We start from the raw sequence: 24,103 nt of genomic DNA on the forward strand, positions 1-24,103 counted from the left end.
TTAGAACTCTGCATCCCAAAGCAACAGAATATACTTTCTTCTCGAGTGCACATGGAACATTCTCCAAGATAGATCATATACTGGGTCACAAAACAGCCCTTCATAACTGTAAAAGAATTGAGATAATATGTTGCACACTTTCAGACCACAGTGCTATGAAGCTTGAAATCAACCACAGGAAAAATGCTGGAAAACCTCCAAAAGCATGGAGGTTAAAGAACACCCTATTAAAGAATGAATGGGTCAACCAGGCAATTAGAGAAGAAATTAAAAAATATATGGAAACAAATGAAAATGAAAACACAACAATCCAAACACTGGGATGCAGTGAAGGCAGTCTTAGGAGGAAAATACATTGCAATCCAGGCCTATCTCAAGAAACAAGAAAAACCCCAAATACAAAATCTAACAGCACACCTAAGGGAACTAGAAGCAGAACAGCACAGACACCCCAACCCCAGCAGATGAAGAGAAATAAAGATCAGAACAGAAATAAACACTATAGAGTACAAAAAAAACTGTGGAGCAGATAATTGAAACCAAGAGTTGGTTTTTTGAAAAAATAAACAAAATTGATAAACCTCTGGCCAGGCTTCTCAAAAAGAAAAGGGAGACGACCCAAATAGATAAAATCATGAATGAAAACGCAATTATTACAACCAACCCCTCAGAAATACGAGCAATTATCAAGGAATACTATGAAAAATTATATGCCAACAAAGTGGACAACCTGGAAGAAATGGACAAATTCCTAAGCACCCACACACTTCCAAAACTCAAACAGGAAGAAATAGAAAACTTGAACAGACCCATAACCAGCGAAGAAATTGAATCAGTTATCAAAAATCTCCCAACAAATAATCCAGGACCACATTGCTTCCCTGGGGAATTCTACCAGACATTTAAAGCAGACATAATACCTATCCTTCTCAAGCTGTTCCAAAACATAGAAAGGGAAGGAAAACTTCCAGACTCATTGTATGAAGCCAGCATTACTTTGATTCCCAAACCAGACAGAGACCCAGTAAAAAAAGAGAACTACAGGCCAATATCCCTGATGAATACGGATGCAAAAATTCTCAACAAGATACTAGCAAATTGAATTCAGCAGCATATAAAAAAAATTATTCACCATGATCAAGTGGGATTCATTCCTGGGATGCAGGGCTGGTTCAACATTTGTAAATCAATGTGGTAGATCACATTAATAAAAGAAAAGAAAAGAACCATATGATTCTGCCAATCAATGCAGAAAAAGCATTTGACAAAATTTAGCATTCTTTCTTAATAAAAATCCTCGAGAAAGTCAGGATAGAAGGAACACACTTAAACATCATAAAAACCATTTATGAAAAGCCCACAGCTAAAATCATCCTCCATGGGGAAAAACTGAGGGCTTTCCCCCTGAGATCACAAACATGACAGGGATGTCCATTCTCACCGCTGTTGTTTAACATAGTGTTGGAAGTGCTAGCATCAGCAATCAGACAACAAAAGGAAATCAAAGACATCAAAATTGGCAAAGATGAAAGCAAGCTTTCACTTTTTGCAGATGACATGATACTATACATGAAAAACACGACAGACTCCACCAAAAGACTGCTAGAACTGACACATGAATTCAGCAGGGTCACAGGATACAAAATTAATGTACAGAAATCAGTTGCATTCTTATACACTAATAATGAAGCAACAGAAAAACAAATAAAGAAACTGGTCCAATTCACAATTGCACGAAGAATCATAAAATACCTAGAAATAAATGTAACCACAGATGTAAAAGATCTGTATGCTGAAAACTATACAAATCTTATGAAGGAAATTGAAGAAGACACAAAGAAATGGAAAAACATTCGGTTTCATGGATTGGAAGAATAAATATTGTTAAAATGTCAATACTCCCTAAGCAGTTTATATATTCAATGCAATCCCAATAAAAATTGCACCAGCATTCTTCTTGAAGCTAGAACAAGCAATCCTAAAATTTGTATTGGACCCCAAAAGAGCCTGAATAGCCAAAGTACTATTGAAGAAGAAAACCAAAGCGGGAGACATCACAATCCCAGACTTTAGCCTCTAGTACAAAGCTGTAATCATCAAGACATCATGGTATTGGCACAAAAACAGACACATAGACCAACAGAATAGAATAGGGACTCCAGAATTGGACCCACAAATGTATGGCCAACTAATCTTTGACAAAGCAGGAAAGAATATTCAATGGAGAAAAGACAGTCTCTTTTTAAAAAAAAATTTTTAATGTTTATTCATTTTTGAGAGACAGAGCATGAGCAGGGAAGGGGCAGAGAGAGGGAGACACAGAATCCGAAACAGGCTCCAGGCTCTGAGCTGTCAGCACAGGGCTCGAACTCACAAACTGTGAGATCCTGACCTGAGCTGAAGTGAGATGCTCAACTGACTGAGCCATCCAGGCGCCCCAGAAAATCATCTCTTTAACAAATGGTGTTGGGAGAACTGGACAGCAACATGCGGAAGAATTAAACTAGACCACTTTCTTACCATTCACAAAAATAAACTCAAAATGGATAAAGGACCTGAATGTGAGACAGGAAACCATCAAAACCCTAGAGGAAAAAGCAGGAAAAAACCTCTCTGACCTCAGCTGCAGCAATTTCTTACTTGACACATCTCCAAAGGCAAGGGAATTAAAGGCAAAAATGAACTATTGGGACCTCATGAAGATAAAAAGCTTCTGCACTGCAAAGGAAACAATCAACAAAACTAAAAGGCAACCAACGGAATGGGAAAAGATATTTGCAAATGACATATCAGACAAGGGCTAGTATCCAAAATCTATAAAGAGCTCACCAAACTCCACACCCGAAAAACAAATAATCCAGTGAAGAAATGGGCAGAAAACATGAATAGACACTTCTCTAAAGGAGACATCCAGATGGCCAACAGGCACATGAAAAGATGCTCAGTGTTGCTCCTCATCAAGGAAATACAAAGCAAAACCACAGAGATAACACCTCACGCCAGTCAGAGTGGCTAAAATGAACAAATCAGGAGACTATAGATGCTGGCGAGGATGTGGAGAAATGGGAACCCTCTTGCACTGTTGATAGGAATGCAAACTGGTGCAGCTGCTCTGGAAAACAGTGTGGAGGTTCCTCAAAAAATTAAAAATAGATCTACCCTATGACCCAGCAATAGCACTGCTAGGAATTTACCCAAGGGATACAGGAATGCTGATACATAGGGGCACTTGTACCCCAATGTTTATAGCAGCCCTTTCAACAATAGCCAAATTATGGAAAGAGCCTAAATGTCCATCAACTGATGAATGGATAAGGAAATTGTGGTTTACATACACAATGGAATACTACGTGGCAATGAGAAAGAATGAAATATGGCCTTTTGTAGCAATGTGGATGGAACTGGAGAGTGTTATGCTAAGTAAAATAAGTCATACAGAGAAAGACAGATACCATATATTTTCACTCTTATGTGGATGCTGAGAAACTTAACAGAAGACCATGGGGGAGGGGAAGAAAAAAAAAGAGAGGGAGAGAGCCAAATCATAAGACACTCTTAAACACTAAGAATAAACTGATGGTTGATGGGAGTTGGGGGTGTGGTGGGTGATAGGCATTGAGGAGGGCACCTGTTGGGGTGAGCACTGGTTGTTGTATGGAAACCAATATGACAATGAATTTCATATTTAAAAAAATTTTAAAAAAGAAAACACAAACAAATGAGCAATGCTGCCTTCTAATAAAACTTTATGAGCACTGAAATCTTATTTTCACATAATTTTCACATCATAACATACTGTTTTTTTAATTTTTTAAAAAACTGTTTAAAAATGTACAAACCACACATATTCGTAGTTTAAGGTCCACAGAAAAACCGGCAGTAAGCCAGATTTGGCCTACAGTTTATCCATCTTGGCCTTAAAACAGAAATTAATACTTTAAACACAGAAAAGGAAACAAAGGTCACCCTTAAACTCTTCACGGTGGAAAATCATCCTGAGGTAGAAGAGGACAGAGTCACGTGTGTCCTTTAATGAGATACTTGCTCTGCACTGGAACTGGTAAAATATCACACAGGATGGTGGGATCAGTCTCTCCTGGGCCATCATTCCTTTGGGAATTTGGTAACAGCTGAATTCAGAGATGGGAACATCAGCCTCTCATACCCAAAGGAAAGGACAGAAAAAAGTTTTAAAAAGGAAAGATGTGGTAGACTGGAGAAATGTACTGACTTAGAAGAAAAGCATTAGAATAGCAGGAGCTGCTAAATCAGAGAATAAGAAAAAAAAAAAAAGCAGTGGCCTATGGAAACTTCAGGGCTAACAAAGAGGATCATCTCTGAACTACTTGAGAAGGGGAGAGGATTATTCTAGGGGTTTGTAGCTTACTGCAAAGACCTTTATATGACATAGGCCAAAGGTTCCCCTCCTGCTAGTGTGGTTTTCCCGCTACCAGGCCTGTGTGGCTGGCTGGCAGGTACACAGAAATGACTGGATTTCCTAATGGCAGAAAAAGATTTCATAAACATTCTAATGCAAAGATTGATGAATCAGTGGCTGGCAGTTGGTCTCTCAGACTCCATCCAGCCTTACACCTTGCTCATAAGTTATCATCTTAAAATGTAGACTAAGACTCTGCCCACATGAGTATCATGTCTGCCATATGAGTAGAAGATTAAAGTATCATGGTTAGGAGCATGTACCTTAGAGCCAAACCACCTGGGTTCAATCCTGTGCTTTGTCATTTACCAGCTGCCTAATCATTAACAAATGACATTATTCTCTCTGTGGCTCAAGTTTACTCACTAGTAAGAAGAGGATGAAAATAATAGCTCCTACCTCATAGAGTTGTTGTAAAGATTAAATAAATATTATGTGAGCTGCCTAGAATACATCTCACATGTATGATCATTATCTATTATATCTTGTTCATCATCATCATGATTATTAACAAAAAAAAAAAAGTCCTTGGTGCAGCACAAAACTCTCCATTATTCTGCATCGACTGAGTATTTATTGCCTCATTTCTCACTAATTTGCCTTCACTTTCCACTTACATTTGCATGCTAAGCAAGGACCCAATATTTATTCATAGTATGGGTTATGACATTGGTGGGTTACATAACCAGTCTCATGAGTTATAGCCAGCACTTGTTTGAAATAAAAAAGATTAGAGTAGAATACAACTGAAAATACCAGAGTATATATGTGGTAATAGAAGTATGTTAGCATATGTATTCATTGAATTCTGATGTATAATGCATGTCTTAATGTGGTTCATGTTAGAGAGGAAAAAAAGGTGAAAAGCAACAGCTCTAATTACACCAGAATATATCAAGTTTCCAAACCATTTTCTAAAGCCATCACAATTTTTTTACACCATTATGACTCTTCTCTTTTGCCTGCGATGCTGTTTATCCCTTGCACTAACTGGAAAGTTTCTGCTAGCCATTACACTGCACTTGCTGATACCAGAATATCACAAAAGTCTTGGCCATCCTCCCCCTGGTTAAAAGAATGAATTGTTCCTTCCATTGTGCATGTAAATACTGTGGGCATATTTCAGATATATCATTAATTCCATTTCATCATAATTATTTGTTTTTCTGTGGCTTCTTTTGCTATACTGTTAGCTCCATGAAGGCAAGCACCATATTTTATTTTTGTGTCTCTAGACTTCACATCATCCTGACAAAGCAGATCAACACTGTCCAATTGAATGTTTGTTGTTTTTTTATCAATGACTTAAGATGGATGATGGGATGCTAATCCACTTTCTAATGACTCAGAGCAGGGCACAGAGGATTAAGCAGCAGAGGAGAGCCTGTTATTAGATGAAAAAATATAGATGCCAAAATATCTTATTACTTTGGAATGAAGTAAATGAAACACAGCAAAAGTCTCACCATCAAACCCACAGTCAACTGGGTCAGTATGGAATCAAAGTGCTCTACCTTAATTCCTGCTGAGATTTGATTTTGATCTGAATAAACAGTGTGACATGAACAATGAAAACTTAAGTAATTTTATAGGTCTCTATTGATATTTTTAAAATTTTTATTGTTATAATAACCAGATACTCTTTGGGGCTTCGAGTTCAGTTTTCACTGCTAAATTTTAGCACGAACACTTAAAAACTAAAGCTGTTAACAGAAAACAAGAGTTTGATAAGTTGAAACAATGTCCTATTAAGAATAACTGTATGTATAATAGGAATGTTCAGCAAATGCAGATATTTCCTGACAATGACCCTAGCAACTTTGAGATACTCAGTACATGTTTATTTTGTTTTGTTTTGTTTGCTTGACTAGATATGAAAATGTTCTGTATTTCAGATGTAACAAAAGGTTTAATTAATTTTGTAGGGAAAGTAGTCTGAAGTTCTTCATAATTTAATTTTTAAATCTATTAAAGTTTCCTAAATATTAACTCATTGATTTATAGTCTTTAGAGGGTTTCCGATTACTCAATGCATATTATAAAGCTTTAATTCCAATATGATATACACAAAATATAGGTGAGGGCAATAAGAAAAGCCCAATGAAGTATCATTAAAATTCAAATTCTGAGGGGCACTGGGGTGGCTCACTCGGTTAAGCTTTGGATTTCGGCTCAGGTCATGATCTCACAGTTCGTGAGTTTGAGTCCTGCATTGGGTTCACTGCTATCAGCTTAGAGCCTGCTTCAGATCCTCTGTACCTTCTTTCTCCACCCCTCCCTTGCTTATGCTGTCTCTCTCTCTCTCTCTCTCTCAAAAATGAGTGAACATTAAAAAAAAAATTCAAATGCTGACTTAATTCATTTCCAACAACCCTAAAGAATAGATTGTAAGATACAAAATCTAGTATTCTATAAAAATTATTTGAAAAATCCTTCATCTTCCTTCTTCCATCCTAGATCACCCTGAAAATAAGTTCTGACATTTATGTGTGTTTTCTCAATTAACAAGTAACTATTATGATATAAAATTAAGCACAGGAGGGTATTATTCACAGAGGGTAGTCATTTTATCAAAGCTCTCCAGGGGCGCCTGGGTAGCGCAGTCGGTTAAGCGTCCGACTTCAGCCAGGTCACGATCTCACGGTCCGTGAGTTCGAGCCCCGCGTCAGGCTCTGGGCTGATGGCTCAGAGCCTGGAGCCTGTTTCCGATTCTGTGTCTCCCTCTCTCTCTGCCCCTCCCCCGTTCATGCTCTGTCTCTCTCTGTCCCAAAAATAAATAAACGTTTAAAAAAAAAAATTAAAAAAAAAAAAGCTCTCCAGTTAACATCAAATGTGTGTACTACAAAACCATGTATTTCTGATGCTTTAAATGTACACCTGTTTCTATCTGCAACTTGCATTGAATTGTAAAATTTAAGTGTGAAATAAAATGTTTTCCAATTCTATGGTGTTTAGTTTTCTATAGAAATCAATATAAAGTTTCCTAAGTGTTTCGGAATATTCCTAATAATTTAAATTTGAAAAAAAATAACAATCACTGATAGCTTCCCGACCACCTAAGGGATAATTAAAAAGGTAGAAGGTGTAAGGAAAAGTGTCAATGTATATAGCAATAAGAAGCACAAATTCTCATGTAGCAAATTCTTCTGCAATAGGGCAGCCAGTAGATGTGAGGAAAAAATGAATCTACAGATAAAAACGCCAGCTATTGAACAAAGAAACTACCTGGTTTTCTAGAAAAGATATAAAATTCACAGGGGAAATGTCCTCAGGGGAGATGCTCCATGAGCATTTGAACTCCTGAACTTCCAAGAATTTCTGAACTCCTCACTGTTGTCCCTATTGAAAGCAAGGGATCTAGAAAATTTTCATTAGTTATTTGGAATTTCTCCTTCAACCAGGTTAACTTTAAGTAAATGGATTTGCTACAGAGAAGATTTCATTACATGGAAAAAGGCTTGATTCCCACCCAAAAAGGCTGACCATTGAAGAATTCTATTGAATAACAAGGTTTTTCACTCAGTATAGATTTTAACAATAACATTAGTGAGGCTCCACTGCATTTCATCAATTACTATTTATGTAGAACACTTGTAAATTGCAATAAAATTTAATAAGCTATATATTTGACCTAAAAAATTAGTATAAGGATCTTTTATAAATATACAAATTCTGGGAAGCTTAAAATGTTTCCTAAGTATCAGTCTTTTGGCATCAACATAAGGATAATCAGGAGGGGGACAAAAAGTGATAATCGTATCTTCAATTTACTATAATAAAAATATAACACAAGAGTTTATCCTCCTATCTGAGCACATAACAGCCACTTAAGAAAGTTATAATAATCTATGTATGTATATACATATACATATACACTTAACATATAGTGATGTAATAAATATATATTGACTTAATTGTTCAGAAGGCCTTTAGGTTATGTCCCTATCCAGAATTGTAACTATAGGAGGCTCAGCTTTTCTAATGGACTAGCAAACTCTGAAATGTGAAGAAAATAATACCCTCAGCAATTTTTGAAACATGTAGAGACACTGAATGGTACCACATGTCAAGTAAAGAGACTACTACTGACTCACTGTCTCCAGGGGATGTGATCTGGTTTGTTTTTCTAGTGGTGGCAATGGGGTCAATCAATTAGAGATGATATTCACCTCACAAGAATGTTGTAATGATGGTGAAAATACAATATGAACTCCAAAAAACAAAAACAAAAACAAAAACAAAAAACAAGCACTTACATTCCTATGATAAAGGCAGGTATATTATGCTGCCCAAATTACTAAGTTAGCAACAGAAGGGTTGGACTTGAGTGCCTAGCTAAAGTATACCTGCACCTCTGGGTTGCTGGTAATGCTGCTTGATCTTTCTAGGTGTCAGGTTAGTCATGTGGAAAATACTTCCTAACTTCATACTTTGTAGGACTATTGTAAGTAATAGCACTTCACAAGATTTACAGTGTTTTTAACTATAGGTACTGTCCAGGTAGGCCCCTCTTGCTTGGTAACCCTGAGAACTGCACTTAATAATCTAGAATCAACAGTGATTTTTCTCTGCCTATAAAAGAAAATAAGGCAAACTAAACTACATGAACAATGATCTTATTTTTACTGTAATACTTTTGGTTAATACTGACAAAAAGTATATAATGTGAATACTGATTATTAACTATGAAAGCAATTAACATCTTAGTACTTGCCATGTAGAAGAAATTACACTAAGAAATTTATTTGAAATGTCAAATTATGCTATCACATCAATCATATGAAGACGGTCCTATTATTGTCTCCATTTTTTTTCAGATAGGGAAACTAAGGCTTAGAAAAGGTAATTAACTTACCCAAGTTCACAGTTCCTATGAGTACTATGTGTCAGGTTTTGATCTCAAGTGTGTATGACTGTATAGAACCTGCTGGTAAATTATAAGACACTATCTGCTCTCCAAATGAGCTAAGTAGCCAATTTTCCTTCTTTAAAAATAAAGGAATTAATTAATATTTCTTGAGCATCCAACATGAAGTGGTGCTACTCAAGAACTCTATAGGTTTTATCTCGTTTCTGTTTAAAATCTGACTCTACTTCTTACTAGTCACAAGACCTCAGCCCATTTGCTTAACTTCTCTGCACCTGAGCTTATTTATCTATAAAATGTGCGTAACAGTTTTCCTATCTAATATGCTGGTGTAAGGATTAAATGAGTTTCATGTAAAATGGTACTTAGTTACCTATTATTATTATTTTTAAAGATGACCAAATACCAAAAATCAATAATTCTCAAACCCCATAAAATAGGTTCTAATGACAAAAAGTACAATAAAGAGAATTTCAAAACAACTATGAAATGTTTATAATTTGTCCTAAAAATTCAGCCCCAGAGAATTTCTGTCCAGGAGACAGATGCAGCACAGCAGCCATCAGCGGCACATGCAAAATCAATCCTGACCATCCTCTCTGTAGAACTTGTTGACAACTAGGGGTGCCTGGGTGGCTCGGATAAGTGTCTGACTTCAGCTCAGGTCATGATCTCGCGATCTCTGAGTGTGAGCCCCACATCAGGCTCTGTGCTGACAGCTCTGAGCCTGGAGCCTGCTTCAGATTCTCTGTCTCCCTCTCTCCCTGCCCCTCCCCCACTCGCACTCTGTCTTTCTCTCTCAAAAATAAACATTAAAAAAATTAAATAAAAAAGAACTTGTTGACAACTGGAGGAAAAGTAAGGTGATGTACTAAATCCATACTCTGATGCTATAAACCACATTCTTTTGGACTGTTCCCATAATGAGCCCAATGTATTACCCATTAAATTAGATTAATAAGTCAGTTAAATGGCAAAAACTTTATAACTTGGAATAAGTAAAGCATCTATAACCCTTCTAGTTTCTCTAAGTCATTTGTCTATTTGAGACAACAAATTAGACTGAAGCCATTTTTTACATGAAAGAAATCTAAGACTATGTGACAAACTAATCGTGACAACTGTCCACAGATTTTAGATACAACATGCTAAAATAATTAGAGGTGCAAGACATGTTTAAAAATAATAAACGCTCAGGGGCACCTGGGTGGCTCAGTCAGTTGAGTGTCCAACTCCTGATTTTGGCTCAGATCATGATCTCACGTTTCACGGGTTCAAGCCTCACAATCGGCTCTGTGCTGACAGAGTGGAGCCTGCTTGGGATTCTCTCTCTCCCTCTCTCTTTCCTGCCCCTCCCTCACTTGTGCTCTCTTTCTCTCAAAACAAATAAATAAAATAATAATAATAATAATAATAATAATAATAATAATAAATGCTCAGAGACAGAACCAAACTCTATTATGGAGAAAATGAAGGGACAAGAATTATCAGGTTCCATTACAGTCTTCAACATGAAACTAACATAAAGAAAATCAGTCCTATTTTGAAATGACTAATATTATATTGTTTATTTTTCTATTAATACCATAATGGATCAATGTTCATATGATTTCTATTAAGGTCTACTTAAAACTGAAAACCAGTCTTAAAAAAAATGTTTCCCATGGAAATGAAAATGTCTTTTATGGGCAGTATTTCTCAGGTATCTTATCTCTAATGAAATAAGTCAGTATTAAGTGCCTACTGTATGCTGAGGAAAATTAAAAATAAAATTAAGTACATAACTAGGCTTGATTCAAAGTGGGCAAGTTTTAAATGAAGTGGGCATACTTGAAACATTTTTATAATTAAGATGTATTGCACACTAAATCATTTGTTTGCTAAAGGTAAGCAAAATAAAATATTTCACAAAAGAGTATTCTAAAGAGGAGTAATAGAGGACTTGATAGACCAGCGGTCTAAGGAATTGAGTTCTAATCCTCACTGTGCCAATAACTAGCTGCTCAGTCTGTTTATATGCATAAAATGAGTCCTGGGTCTCCTGAAAGCCGGTTCCATCACCTAAAATATGTAATAGGCTGATATGTAGGTATGTTTACACTATTTCTCTTAATGTATTTGTCTTTGAGTAGGAACTCAGATACAGAGTTCTACCTATTCTTTGGAGTCACCAGTTTATGTAGGAACAGGTTTGGCAAGTATAGATATGACTTAAAAATGATCCTCACTAGGGGCAAGGGCACGATTTTGAATGTAACCAAATATAGTTGTCAATTTATATAAAATGTGAAAACAAGTTATATTTCATTTTGCTGTAATGTATGCTGCTCTGGATATACTTATATTGTGAAAATTTTAGTTTGCATTAATCATTCTGGATACCTATTTTCTACTCATTTCTAGGACTGAAATCAGCAGTTTTAACAGGATACAAATTAAAAAACACACACACCAATATTCAATTCTATACTCTGACACATGTAATATGTCAGGCCTGCAAACAATTCCATTCTGCATATACCAGCACACTAAGAACCTCTAAATAAATATACTTTGCAACTATTTATACATAATTTCAGCTATTCAAAAAACAGGAACCATCTCCTCAGTTCACTGCGGGAACCCCCATCATTAATCTTTTCTAATGGCTTTCAATGGTGCTTTTTCCCCACAACTATAACTCACACAGTGCCTTGCGTTGCACAGCAAGGTATCAGGTGTCTCAAAGTCCACAGAACACACTACAAAAGGAAATGTTTGTGGTCTGTAGACTTAGTCCATTTCAGTTAAATAGGATCATCTGGTTGTGAGGAGAGGGCTACTTTGACTCAGCATTTTCCACTTGGTCCAAGCTGAGGAGGTCACTGACTGCACTGCAGGAGTCTACACTTAACTGACACTCTTACCTTCCAGCTCATCAGCCTGAACACTTCCTGGAAACCTCTATTGTACACACTGTAAAAAGCAGCAGAGTATCATCTGTAGAATTACCTCTATTTACCAGGAAAATATATAAGTAAAACAGGGAGTAAAGCAATAGAAAAAAATAAACTCCTTCAAATATTTTTATTTCTACCATGGTGTTTCTGCAATACCAAAATAAAACTGACCTATACATATATTTCAGAAGAAAATGCCTGTTTTTTTATTCACTTTACTGAACAAAGATTACTTAGCAGCTTACAATTTAGTACTAAAAGCATCAGGCAGATAAAGTACACAGAATCACCACAACCAAAAGGCCAAGTGCAGTAATCTTTAGGTTCAAGATTTCATTTGAATTCATTTAACAGCAAGTTTAAAACACCTCCCAATGACTAGGCAAAAGGCATAATATACTGTGTGTGTTTTCAGCTGATACGTCCAGCAACTGAGGTGTTTAAAAATAGAATAATAGTAAAAAAAAAAAAAAGATAAAATAAAAAATAAAATAAAATAGGTATAATTATTCATTTTCTTTTAACTATACCTAACCTAAACCTTGAAATAAGAATAATCCTTACACAAGTAAACTCTACTTTAGATGGGCCAAAACACTTGGAATATCCTGTACTAAAGAATTTTTCACAAAGCTCTTTAATTTTATAAAAATATCAGTGAAGTGAAACATTGTAAATTGAGGCTCTAAGGTAAAATGGCTTAATTTCAGACACATAGTCGGACCTCCTAGCTCTGTGATCTGTTGTGATCACTTCATCATTTTCCTCATTGTAAAAGCAGGTGTAATACCTGTACTCACCTCATGGGTTGCTTGTGAGAATTTAATTAAGTCTCAGATGTAATAGCTCAGTAAGAACCCCTATAATATAGATGTCAATACAGATTAGCTACTATTATTCTTGGAAAAAAAAACTTCCTTGCTCTGAGCACACCCCATATTCTTATTTTCTTCCTTCTTCTGCCCTTCCTTCTCAACTTCCTTATCTGTCCTGTTTTTCTCTCTCAAAACATCAAATGTTGAGTTCTCAGACTATATAGAAGTCCTCTTCTCAATCTATTCTTTCCCGGAAGGAATCTAACTTTACCCATGAATTTAATCACCACCTAGAGGACAATGGTTCCCAAATGTGTATTTCGAATTCAGGTAGGAATATATACATGCAAGCTCAACACCCCCACCTGGATGTCTTGGAGGAACCTCAAATTCATTATGTCTAAAGCCAAACTCATTTTTGCCATCCAAACATTAATGCTGTCTATCTCAGTAAATCACTCCAAAAGTCACCCAATTATGCAACCCAGAACCCTAAGAGTAATCTCTGAAATGTCCTGTTCCTCACTTCCCAGTATGTAACCCATTTCCTACCTTTCCCATTTTACCTCTGAAATACATCCCTTTGTCTCCATAGCCACTATCACCTTCTGAATCTGAAGTCATTACCCCATAGTCCCAAATTGGCTTTCCCAAAGAAGTCCTGTGTGCATTGGTGGTATAGGAAGTCCTGCCCCCTCCAATCCCTGCATGACATGAAACTAGAGGGATACTTAAAATGAAAATATAAAAGATAAAAAAATAACATAAAAATGATAAAAATAAATAAAATTAAATTAAAATAAAATAAAATAAAATAAAATAAAATAAAATAAAATGCAAATATAACAACACTAATCTAGCTACAACTTTTATTTGGCTTAACAATACCCTCAGAATAAGGAACAAAATACTATGGGCCATTAATAAAGCTGTGTGCATGCCATCTGTCTCCATGGTCCTCTATATTTCTAACAGCCTGGACCTTTTTCTTCTAACATGCCAGGCTCTATCCTCCTTTAAGGCCTTTACTCATACCCACTCTGCTCCCTCTTTGGGAATATGGGTTATTTCTTTCTCGCCTCTGAACGCCCATTTCTAGCTATTTCTTTATCATTTAGCTCTCTGTTTAACCAATACTTCCTCCAGAAAGTGTTGCCTGGTCCTCTGGACATGGTCAGTTTTATTAATTATACTCTAACAAACTGCTCTTAACTTTTGCATCACAATCCTCAGTGCATTTGTAATTACTTTGGTGTCTGCCTTCCACAAAAGATAATAAGGGACACAAGTGCAGAGAGCAAGACTGTTGTGTTTACAACTGTATCCCTTAATCTTATCAAACACCATGCTGGCCACAAGTGGGCCAACTAGGATACTGATAAATGTTTCCTGAATTAATTAACATAAACATGGTTCTGGTTTAGTCCCTGACTTGATAATTGTTTATAATTGGTAGAAAAATACACAAAAAACTCTAATTCAACAGACTTTGTTGTTCTTACAGGAAATAAGCATAAAAACTACTTGATTCTATAAGAAAGATAATCAATTCTGGAAGGGGAACAAATAATATGAAGAAAGACCAGGACCCCTGTGTGGGTCAGTGAGTTAAGCATCCTAATCTTGACTCTGGGTTAGGTCATCATCCCAGGGTCATGGAATCAAGCCCTGCATTGGACTTTGTGCTTAGTGTACAGCCTGTTTAAGAGTCTCTCTCTCCCTGCCTCTGCCCCTCTCCCCCAGTTGCGTGCTCTCGCTCTCTCTCTCTCTCTCTGTTTTTTGTTTTTTTTTTGTTTTTGTTTTGTTTTTTGTTTTTGTTTTTGTTTTTTGAGAGAGAGAGAGAGAGAGAGAGAGAGAGAGAGAGGGAATGAGGAAAGCTTCTTTCTGGTGCTGGGATATGAATGAAGCCATGGAGAGGTAAGAAGACTTCAACAGGGAAGGGTAAAAAATACTCCAGGAAGAGGGAAGTTTGTGCAAAGCCATGGACATAGTCAAGAGTATATACAGAGACAGGTGAATGGACAATTGTGCTGGAGGAAGGAGATACACTGAAATGTTGCAAATGGGCACATTGTGGAAAGCTTTCATTATCAGAATTAAACCATCTCTCAAGGAAAACCACTGAAGATTTCATTGGAAGAAGGATGAAGACAGCAAAAATGTGTACAGATTAGGATGAAAGTAAGGAGACCAACTCATAAGCTATTTCAATATTTCAGACAGAAGGGAAGGAGGAAAGAAGGAAAAAATAATTCTGCAGTAGAAGAGACAATACTGCTTGAATGGGGAAGGGGTATGTCATTGACTAAATAGAAAACCAAAATAGAGAAAAGATAGAAGAAGGGTGGGAGATGATGAGTTCTGTTTTGGAAACCCTAAATTTTATGTCCTTATATAATGTTGAGCAGGATAGTTTAGGTATAGGTCTGAGAAAGAGGATGCAAATAAATTTCAGAAGCTATTGGGCTCAGGGAAATCTTAATTGGTCTGTAATCAATTAAACAATAACACAAAGGCTTGAGAAACATGTCTAAAGTTTTTTCACAAACACATTTTTATTAATAATGAAAAAAACACAAAAAATAATAAAAGTTATTTTATTATTACTTACTTAAGTTTTCAATACACCCAATACCTAATTTTTATTTTATATAGTTAGGAAAAAGTGTCACAATTTTACTTTAACTTCACTTGTTAAAATAGTTAATTTCCCACAATTGTTGGGATGGAAGGAACTCACCCACAACATGCTGACTTTCTCTATTAAGTACAAGAATATCTTTTATGCTTAAAAGAATTCCAGTCTTTGTAACAGGCTCCGTGCAAAAATTTAAAATGATGTACAGAATTTTTTAAAAGGTTAACATCTAATTTCAAAAATGTTAACATCTGAAATTATGTCATCTTTGAAGAGTAAAATGTAGCACTTACTTTTGCTGCACCTATCTGTTCTTTGCGAAATTTCTCAAGTGGAGCAATTAATACATCATTAGCATTTTGAATCTGAAATTAAAAATGCAAATACATTAAATTCTGTATAATTTCATGCAAATATTGAAAAAAGCAGCTCCTTTATTCAACTTATTTAAATGAACAGCTTTTGTTCTCCTGTTTGCTTCTATAAATGAAGTAAAAATATGTTGCATGTTGTATAGTATTTTTCTACCTTACAAGGTCATTTTCACCAATTATTTTACTCAAGCCTAACAATAATGTGAAAAATGGAAAACAGTACACATGTTTAGATCCTAGCCTGAATATTTAATTTCATATTCTAAGATTTAACTAAGAAATAGCACAGATATTAAATTTACAAATACCTTTAATTACACTAGTTTAATGCAGTCAGTTCAAGCATCATTTAAAAACTGAACCATATAAAGCACTTACATTTGGCACTAGAATGTTATTCTACAGCCACAAAATAAAATAAGGTTCATTTTTTCCCCCATTTAATTAGATTCTTTACACTAGGGATTTGTCTGAATGTTTGCATATGTCCAACCCTGCTAAAACTGTACCTGATTTCATTTCAATGAATAGTATTTTAGTCCCAAACTCGAAACTGGGATTTACTTACACCTTAAAACAGATAAATATTTAATTTGGATCTGTGAGAATATTGTGAAGAGGTTTTCAGTATGGGAGCCAGGGACTGAATGCAAGACCCAGACAATTCTAAGAAAAACAGTATGCTGGGAGGAAATTTTCATCTGAAAAAACCTTTATAAAGCATTAAAATTAAACACAATCTTAAATGTTCTCAACACAAAAAATGGTAATTATGTGACAGGATGGGAGTGTTAGCTAATGCCATGATGATAATCATTTTGCAATACATATATGTATCAAGTCAACCTGTACACTTTAAACTTCCACAATATTATATATCAATTATATCTCAATAAAGTTGAGAAGAAATTTACATTAACAAACAAAATTATAATTTACCACTGTGATAATATGATTATATAATTAGCAAATGCTAAGAGGAAGAGAAAACCTTTTTTTAAAATATATAACTATTTTAAAATAGGTTAAAGAGTATAAAGGAGTCCCTTATATTATTCTTGTAACTTTTCCATAAGTATAAAATTATATCACAATTTAAAAATTTCAAGGGAAATGTTTTCCTTTCACTTACTTTCACTTAACTTATTATTATCCAGTCAAGTTTTATTTCTCAAATTCCATATCTAAATATACAAGGATAGTATACACAAAAATAAAAACTAGAGTTTTAGTGCCCTCCATGATTATCATTCTCTACTTTGCAGAAAAATGACATGACGGATCTTGAAAAGACCTAAAATCCTTGCATAAAGACATATAAAGTAAATCAATACTCAAAATCGTAAGACATCAACAACCAACTGTAGATACCTCTGACATCCATCACTTAATTCCCATTTATGAGCTAAGACAAGAATCCCTCCAGATACACTGTGCAGGTGTGCTGCTACAGAGAGATGACTGGAAACAGTAGCAAAGTACCTCACTTTTAATTCTCACTCTCTAAATCCTCCTTGCCCTCATGAAACCCCAAATCCATAAACACACACACATACACAGATTTTATAGAGGTAATAAATAGCTGATTCTGCTTTCAACTTGTTTGCATAAGGCAAAAGGCAGTGTCATGAACACTTCTGTGTTATTTGGAAAAATGGCAACAATAAAGGCTAACATTTACTGAATGTTTAGGTTATGCTGGGAACAAGCATGCTCTAATATATGTAAAGTTAGTGAACTTAAACAGGGAGATATTACTCCAGTGTTGAAAACTCCAATAATAATGATGCTAAATAAGATGATATGCATATACAGCACAAGCACACATATTTATAATTGGGCTTAAATTGGGATCTGTTCCTACAGCTGCTGTGTAACCATTCTGAACATGAGCTGCATCATCTACCCCACAACTGAACTTCGTTCTAAGGACTAAGACAATGAATGCAAAACACTTAGCTCAGTGCCTTACATATAGTAAGTGCTCAAAATTTACAACATTTAATATCTCCAAACTGACACAGATAATTAATCTCATTCTGTATTTACCTACTTAATACACTTCTGTATCTGAATCTATAGTATTCCCTTTGGTTGAAGTCGATCTAGGTTCACATTATGAGAAGACGTTTTCCCATGAAATTCCCAAAAGACAGATGGCCTGTACTCTCCCATATCCAATCACCAGGTACTTATGTAAGTGCCAAGCACATTGCTGAGATCTGTGAGAAAGGGAAAAAACTAAGACATGGACTAAACCTTCCAGAAAGTTAATGTCAATTTGAGAAAAGAGGAAAATTTTATCCATTTAATGAATATTTGATGCTCTTAAAACACTGCTAAAATCTTTGCAAAAATTGAAAGACAAAACTGATTAGAATAGTTACATGATAAACTATGCAGAACTCCTTATAAACACATAACAATTTTGACAATAGTAAAGATCCTTGAGAACTAAATGAGTCAGTTAGTATTTGGATGGTGAATGTGAACTGCATACACTAAAGAGACAAAAATATTCTAGAAACTGGGAACACCATGAATAAAGGCAAGGGGGTAGAACTAAGCATGACGTGTGGAAAGGGAGAATGCAATGCAGAAAAATAAACCATTTATTAATCACTCATTAAGAGTCAATCTTGATTGTGAGTGCATTGACCTAGTTACAGGTCCTCAGTTAACTTTTGAAAAATGGGAATACAGAATGAATATGAAGCATGTCAAACATTTCTGGAACATAGCATGCTTCATAGAATTAAAACATTAGTATCAACTAACAAAAACATTATCTACATGGAAAAAAGTGTGTGTGTGTGTGTGTGTGTGTGTGTGTGTATTATTAGCAGGAAACTTGGTTGGAATAGGGAAAGGATACTCATAATCTAGGAAGAGCAGCCTGAACATGGAATCACTGCTGGCTTCTAAAGAGAAAACTAATGTTGTAAAAACTTGTTCTAGGAAGCCAGTAATATGTGGGATAGTTAGAGAATGAAGAGATGAAGACAAGATCTGCTAGCTGAATAGCTGGAAGTGGAACTCAAGTTTGAAATAAAGAAGGTGATAGGATCAGGGGCCTGCAGTACAGACATATCGTTAACAGGGAACTGCAGAGGCAGTGTTCTCAGAAAACAGAAAAGGACCCAGAGGGAGCAGAATCAAAGGGGACATTAAGATGTTTTGCCTCAGCACTGGAACTTGGACATCGTATTAAGAACTAGAGTAAATGAGATAAAGAGTGTTTGGTGGACAAGGTATAAAGATAATTTCACTTTGAACCTATTATGTTTCATGCCATGAGAGGACTCAAATATTTTGGCAGAATATGCCATCTCAAAATGACAGAGTTAAGCAATAGGAATGAAGTGTTTTTATTAGGAAGGGAAGGATTAGAAAAGGAAGTGATTGGTAAATCTGTATACAAAGACATTGGCAGCCACATTCATATTTAATAGTTTAAATCTCTGCCAAAATCCGATGTGGCTATATGTAAATATGACCTGGGAATAAAACAAAGGATACAACACATCAGATGTGATAATTAACAACCACCTTATGAGGCAAGAATTATTTCTTAACTCCATTTCTCCCATATTTCATTTTTTCTTTTGTTTTTGGATTTGTTCAGTTTTGTCCTCTTTCTTTCTCCTACTCTCATTCTATTAATGTGAAACTGGAGGAATAAGAAAAGTAAAGAGGTACTGAACTGAAATATGAAGGGGAGAGAAACATCTAATAGAGTGATAGAGATAACAATACATATGATTTGTTCAGTGTTTACTATGTGGTAAGTACCATGCCAAACTCTTCATAATATCAAGATTAAAATTTATTTTATATGAGTAATTAAATCAAAATCTAAAACTCATCTGCAATATATTAAGCACATGAATGTTAAAGTTAGACCTAGCTCCATTTGAATCACAGCATCAAAACTGCTAAATCTGTGTCTTCATACCCATACCTCTTAAAGTTTTTATAAAAATGAAAGAAGAAATATACACATTTTTAAAATAACAAGCATAGATTTGACATATGGCAGCCTTTTAAAAAATGTTTCCTGGGGCGCCTGGGTGGCGCAGTCGGTTAAGCGTCCGACTTCAGCCAGGTCACGATCTCGCGGTCCGGGAGTTCGAGCCCCGCCTCGGGCTCTGGGCTGATGGCTCAGAGCCTGGAGCCTGTTTCCGATTCTGTGTCTCCCTCTCTCTCTGCCCCTCGCCCGTTCATGCTCTGTCTCTCTCTGTCCCAAAAATAAATAAACGTTGAAAAAAAAAATTTTTTTTTAAAAATAAAAAATAAAAAATGTTTCCTTCTTCACAGAATTTATAATGTCTACTATGTGTTTAGTCTTATAATTTCCTATGGTTTAAAATGCAGTTACTCAAAGGTAGAAACTGAATTGCAATTAATTTAACAGAACAGTATTCATCTATAGTAGATAACCAGGAACCTATTTTTCCCCATAAACAAGTATAAAATATGCGTGATTTTACATCTGAAATATCATGCCTCTTTTGTCTGCAATGAGCCGCTGTTCACAACATGTGAATCTAAACTCAAGATATCAAAATGGAAATGCCAACAACACTCAAAGGCACAAAGTGGATTTACAACCCAATTTGGCTGCTTCTGATCTTCATCCCCCCAGGGAACACGTCTTTCATTCCCACAAACTGGTCAATCACAAGGACAAAATTTTTCAATTTTGAAATAATCCAAGTGCAAATTAAAGAAGGTGTTTAAAATTTTGGCAGGTTTAAAAGAATTACTGTTGCTACTGCATAATAAAGGAAAATGACATACAAAATGGTGGAAAACTACAATTAAACATGTGAACCAGGGTATAACTTTGGTGACTTCACTTTCATAAGGTTTAAAAAAAAAAATGTAGAGGGGCGCCTGGGTGGCGCAGTCGGTTAAGCGTCCGACTTCAGCCAGGTCACGATCTCGCGGTCCGTGAGTTCGAGCCCCGCGTCGGGCTCTGGGCTGATGGCTCAGAGCCTGGAGCCTGTTTCCGATTCTGTGTCTCCCTCTCTCTCTGCCCCTCGCCCGTTCATGCTCTGTCTCTCTCTGTCCCAAAAATAAATAAACGTTGAAAAAAAAATTAAAAAAAAAAATAAAAAAAAAATGTAGAGAAATGCAATTTTGCTCACATGGAACTCCTTCTCTCCATATTTACGCAAGATGCTTGAGGAAACTTCTCCCAGTAGGTAATTCTGGGTTTGGGGGGGGGGGGGGCAAGTCACAGAGTTCAACAGATTCAAGATCCCATAATATCTGTGGAATGTGTTACTTTTCGTGACCTTACTAAGAGGCTTTAGGAAAAATACAAAAGTAATTTTAATATTCTCCCTCGATATTGATGATATATAATTTTATAAAGTCTTATTTCAGTAAACAAGATACAATCAACTTACTATCTTATAATTCTTAACCATTTATAATTCTAAACTTTGGGTATAATCAACTTATTTTTATAAATATAGGTCCATTTTAAAAATCAAAAATAATTATCTGCTATTTCATTTACTTTCTGTAGCAGAGAAGCAAACTGATATTGGATAGTACTTTACAACATTTACTGGGTAAACACACTTTAACTGTGGATGTAGTGTGTTACATGAAGCCAGGCAATTAAGTTTCCACTCAACTTTTCTTTTGCTATTTCAAGCGGTTCTAATAAACAGCCACCAGGGAGTGCTCATAAATCACTCACAAGTAATGACTAGAAATGTTTTTATGTGATTAGACGATGAATACTCCAAATACACTTGGGTTTGTGTGTGTGTGTCCAAGTATACACAAATTATAATTTTCTATAGAATATGTATTTTCAAGTGCTATCTGATCTTTATTAAAAATTTCTATTTTTAATGCTCACTTTACACTGCAGAGAACCTTACAACCTGTGTGTCCAATGAAATGAGCAGCAATGGAATAAAACAAATCTGAAAGGTAATTGTTAACACTTTTACTTATCCCCCATTTTCCAGGTTTCGGTTAAAATCTAGTGTTGGTACCAGTCACAGCCCATCACTAATCGGTGATTATAGTGTCCCATTATCCTGCAACCAGGATAATGGATAATACCAGGATAGAGGATTGCAATTTTCTCCCCCAAACTTTTAATGCACTAAAACACTCAAAGTTCTGAAGAGAAGATTTAATAATATTCTGTGGTGCTAGATAACGCAACTGCTTGAGAAGACTACAACAGGTGATGTTATTTACAAAAATAAAACCTGAATGGTATCACTCATTGCAAAAATAATTTCCTGTTAAGATACCTATATAGTCAATCCACACACAGTGAAAAGATATGAAGGAGTTTCATAATGAGTAGATTGAACATAGTTAATGCAGAAGATACCTATAAGTAGTCTCTGAGATAAGAATGGACTATTTTCCCATTAGTATTTGCAACTGGGAAAATTAGATCACAGTCCTAATTTGGGATTACAGGCAAGCATCTCCCTCTGCTTCTTCCAACCTCTGTCCTTTTCCTCCTTCCAAAACAGCTTCCCAGAATGAACTTCTGGCAAGTGGTCTAGGGGTAGCCTGAGGCTCACTCCTCCATAATGGTCAGGTTAACTCTTCACAGCTACACAAGAGACAGTCCTCTTGGTCAATAAACCCACAGCTTTTCTAAACTAGGACCCGAAGGCCAAAACTCACATAAATGTGCGAAGGACAGATATATGAACAAAACCTTGATTAAATAAGTAGTATGAAGTCAAAAACTAGAGCTTTTTATGCTTTATATCCTTTAATGTGAGCAAATTACTCTGAACAACCATGTCTTCACCTTAAAAACATGCTATGTAAGGTTAGCTGGATACCACTGTAATACATTTAATTTCAACTTGAATGTCACTTGCAACTTCAATACTGAATGCTTTGATTCTACTTATTAAGCCAGTGTTCCATTATGAACCCTACACCATTGGACCTCATCGGTTTAGATCCAACACTCACTTAAATTTAGTATTATTTTAATATTTTCTTTGTTTTTACCAGACATGATACTTTTCTTAGTGAAAATGGTAGGGAAACAAATTTCAGTTTTTGGAGAATGATGCTTTATGAATTCTCCCTTATTTCAGAAGACAGGAAAGAGTATACTCTGAGTACACTAGTTTGTATTTAATTCTTGGTTTATATCCTGACAAGTGTGCAATCTGGTCAACTTAATCAAACTCTCCAAGTCTGTTTCCCTTTATGTTTAAGGATAATATGCTTGTTTACAAAGATTAAATTCTATATTTTATGTATAATGATCATAACTTTATTAAAGTTGTATTTGCTCCCTGTTAAATTCATTCTTTCATGTAAACCAATTATAATGCATATATAATTTTTTTTAATGAAATACGAAGTTGCTACTGGAGATCTGGTATAAGAGTGAAATCTCATCAGCATATACTGAATGTCAAGACTTCTTAAATGGAACAGAGTAGCTATGAAGGCAAACAGTAAATAATCCTCTCTGCTTCTAGAACTTACAACTATCCCAAATAACTCAAATTAAAATTGCTGTTTTTTAATAGAGTCATCTACCCTCATAAGATGAGGGAGTAGAAAAGCATTCATCCAAGAAACAACTGACCATTTCCACAGAATCTAGCTGAGAAAGTGAAAGACAGGGGTAAACTGCAAAATTTCACATAATCCACTGTGATCTAATAATATCATAACTCTAAGTCGTATCAAATGAAATTCTCTGAATAGTGAGTTATTTGAACAAGAAAAAGAAGCTATTTTTCATAGATTTTTGTTGCTCTTAAACTACTTTTGCTTTTATTCCCTCTTGCCACCAATCTCTAATGGGAGGTTATACTAAGAATATTTTAAAGCATTTAAGCATTGTGGAAAACATTTTGTTGTTGTTGAAACATTTTTTTAACAGCAGATATAAACAAAACACCTCCTCAAAACCTGTGTCTACTTATTGTCATCCCGATTACTCCTTGAACATTTGTAGTTCTAAAATAAAGGAGGCTAAAAAAATTTTAGAAAAAGAAGGTCGAACAGCTTT

The 24,103-nt window shown here is 35.4% G+C and overlaps 1 protein-coding gene across 1 annotated transcript in view; it reads right to left on the reverse strand.

Moving 5' to 3' along the window:
• ARHGAP42 (Rho GTPase activating protein 42) overlaps nucleotides 1-24,103 on the reverse strand; it is a 318,955-nt gene that overhangs the window by 143,160 nt on the left and 151,692 nt on the right. The window contains exon 4 of the mRNA XM_047071915.1: nucleotides 15,991-16,062. Within this exon, the coding sequence (XP_046927871.1) occupies nucleotides 15,991-16,062 (72 nt within the window). The remainder of the gene's footprint in view (nucleotides 1-15,990; nucleotides 16,063-24,103) is intronic.

Source organism: Lynx rufus, unplaced genomic scaffold (assembly GCF_022079265.1).
Source record: "Lynx rufus isolate CCGP_SWC_20201006 ecotype Redwood Valley unplaced genomic scaffold, mLynRuf1.p SCAF_9, whole genome shotgun sequence".
Classification (NCBI taxonomy): domain Eukaryota; kingdom Metazoa; phylum Chordata; class Mammalia; order Carnivora; family Felidae; genus Lynx; species Lynx rufus.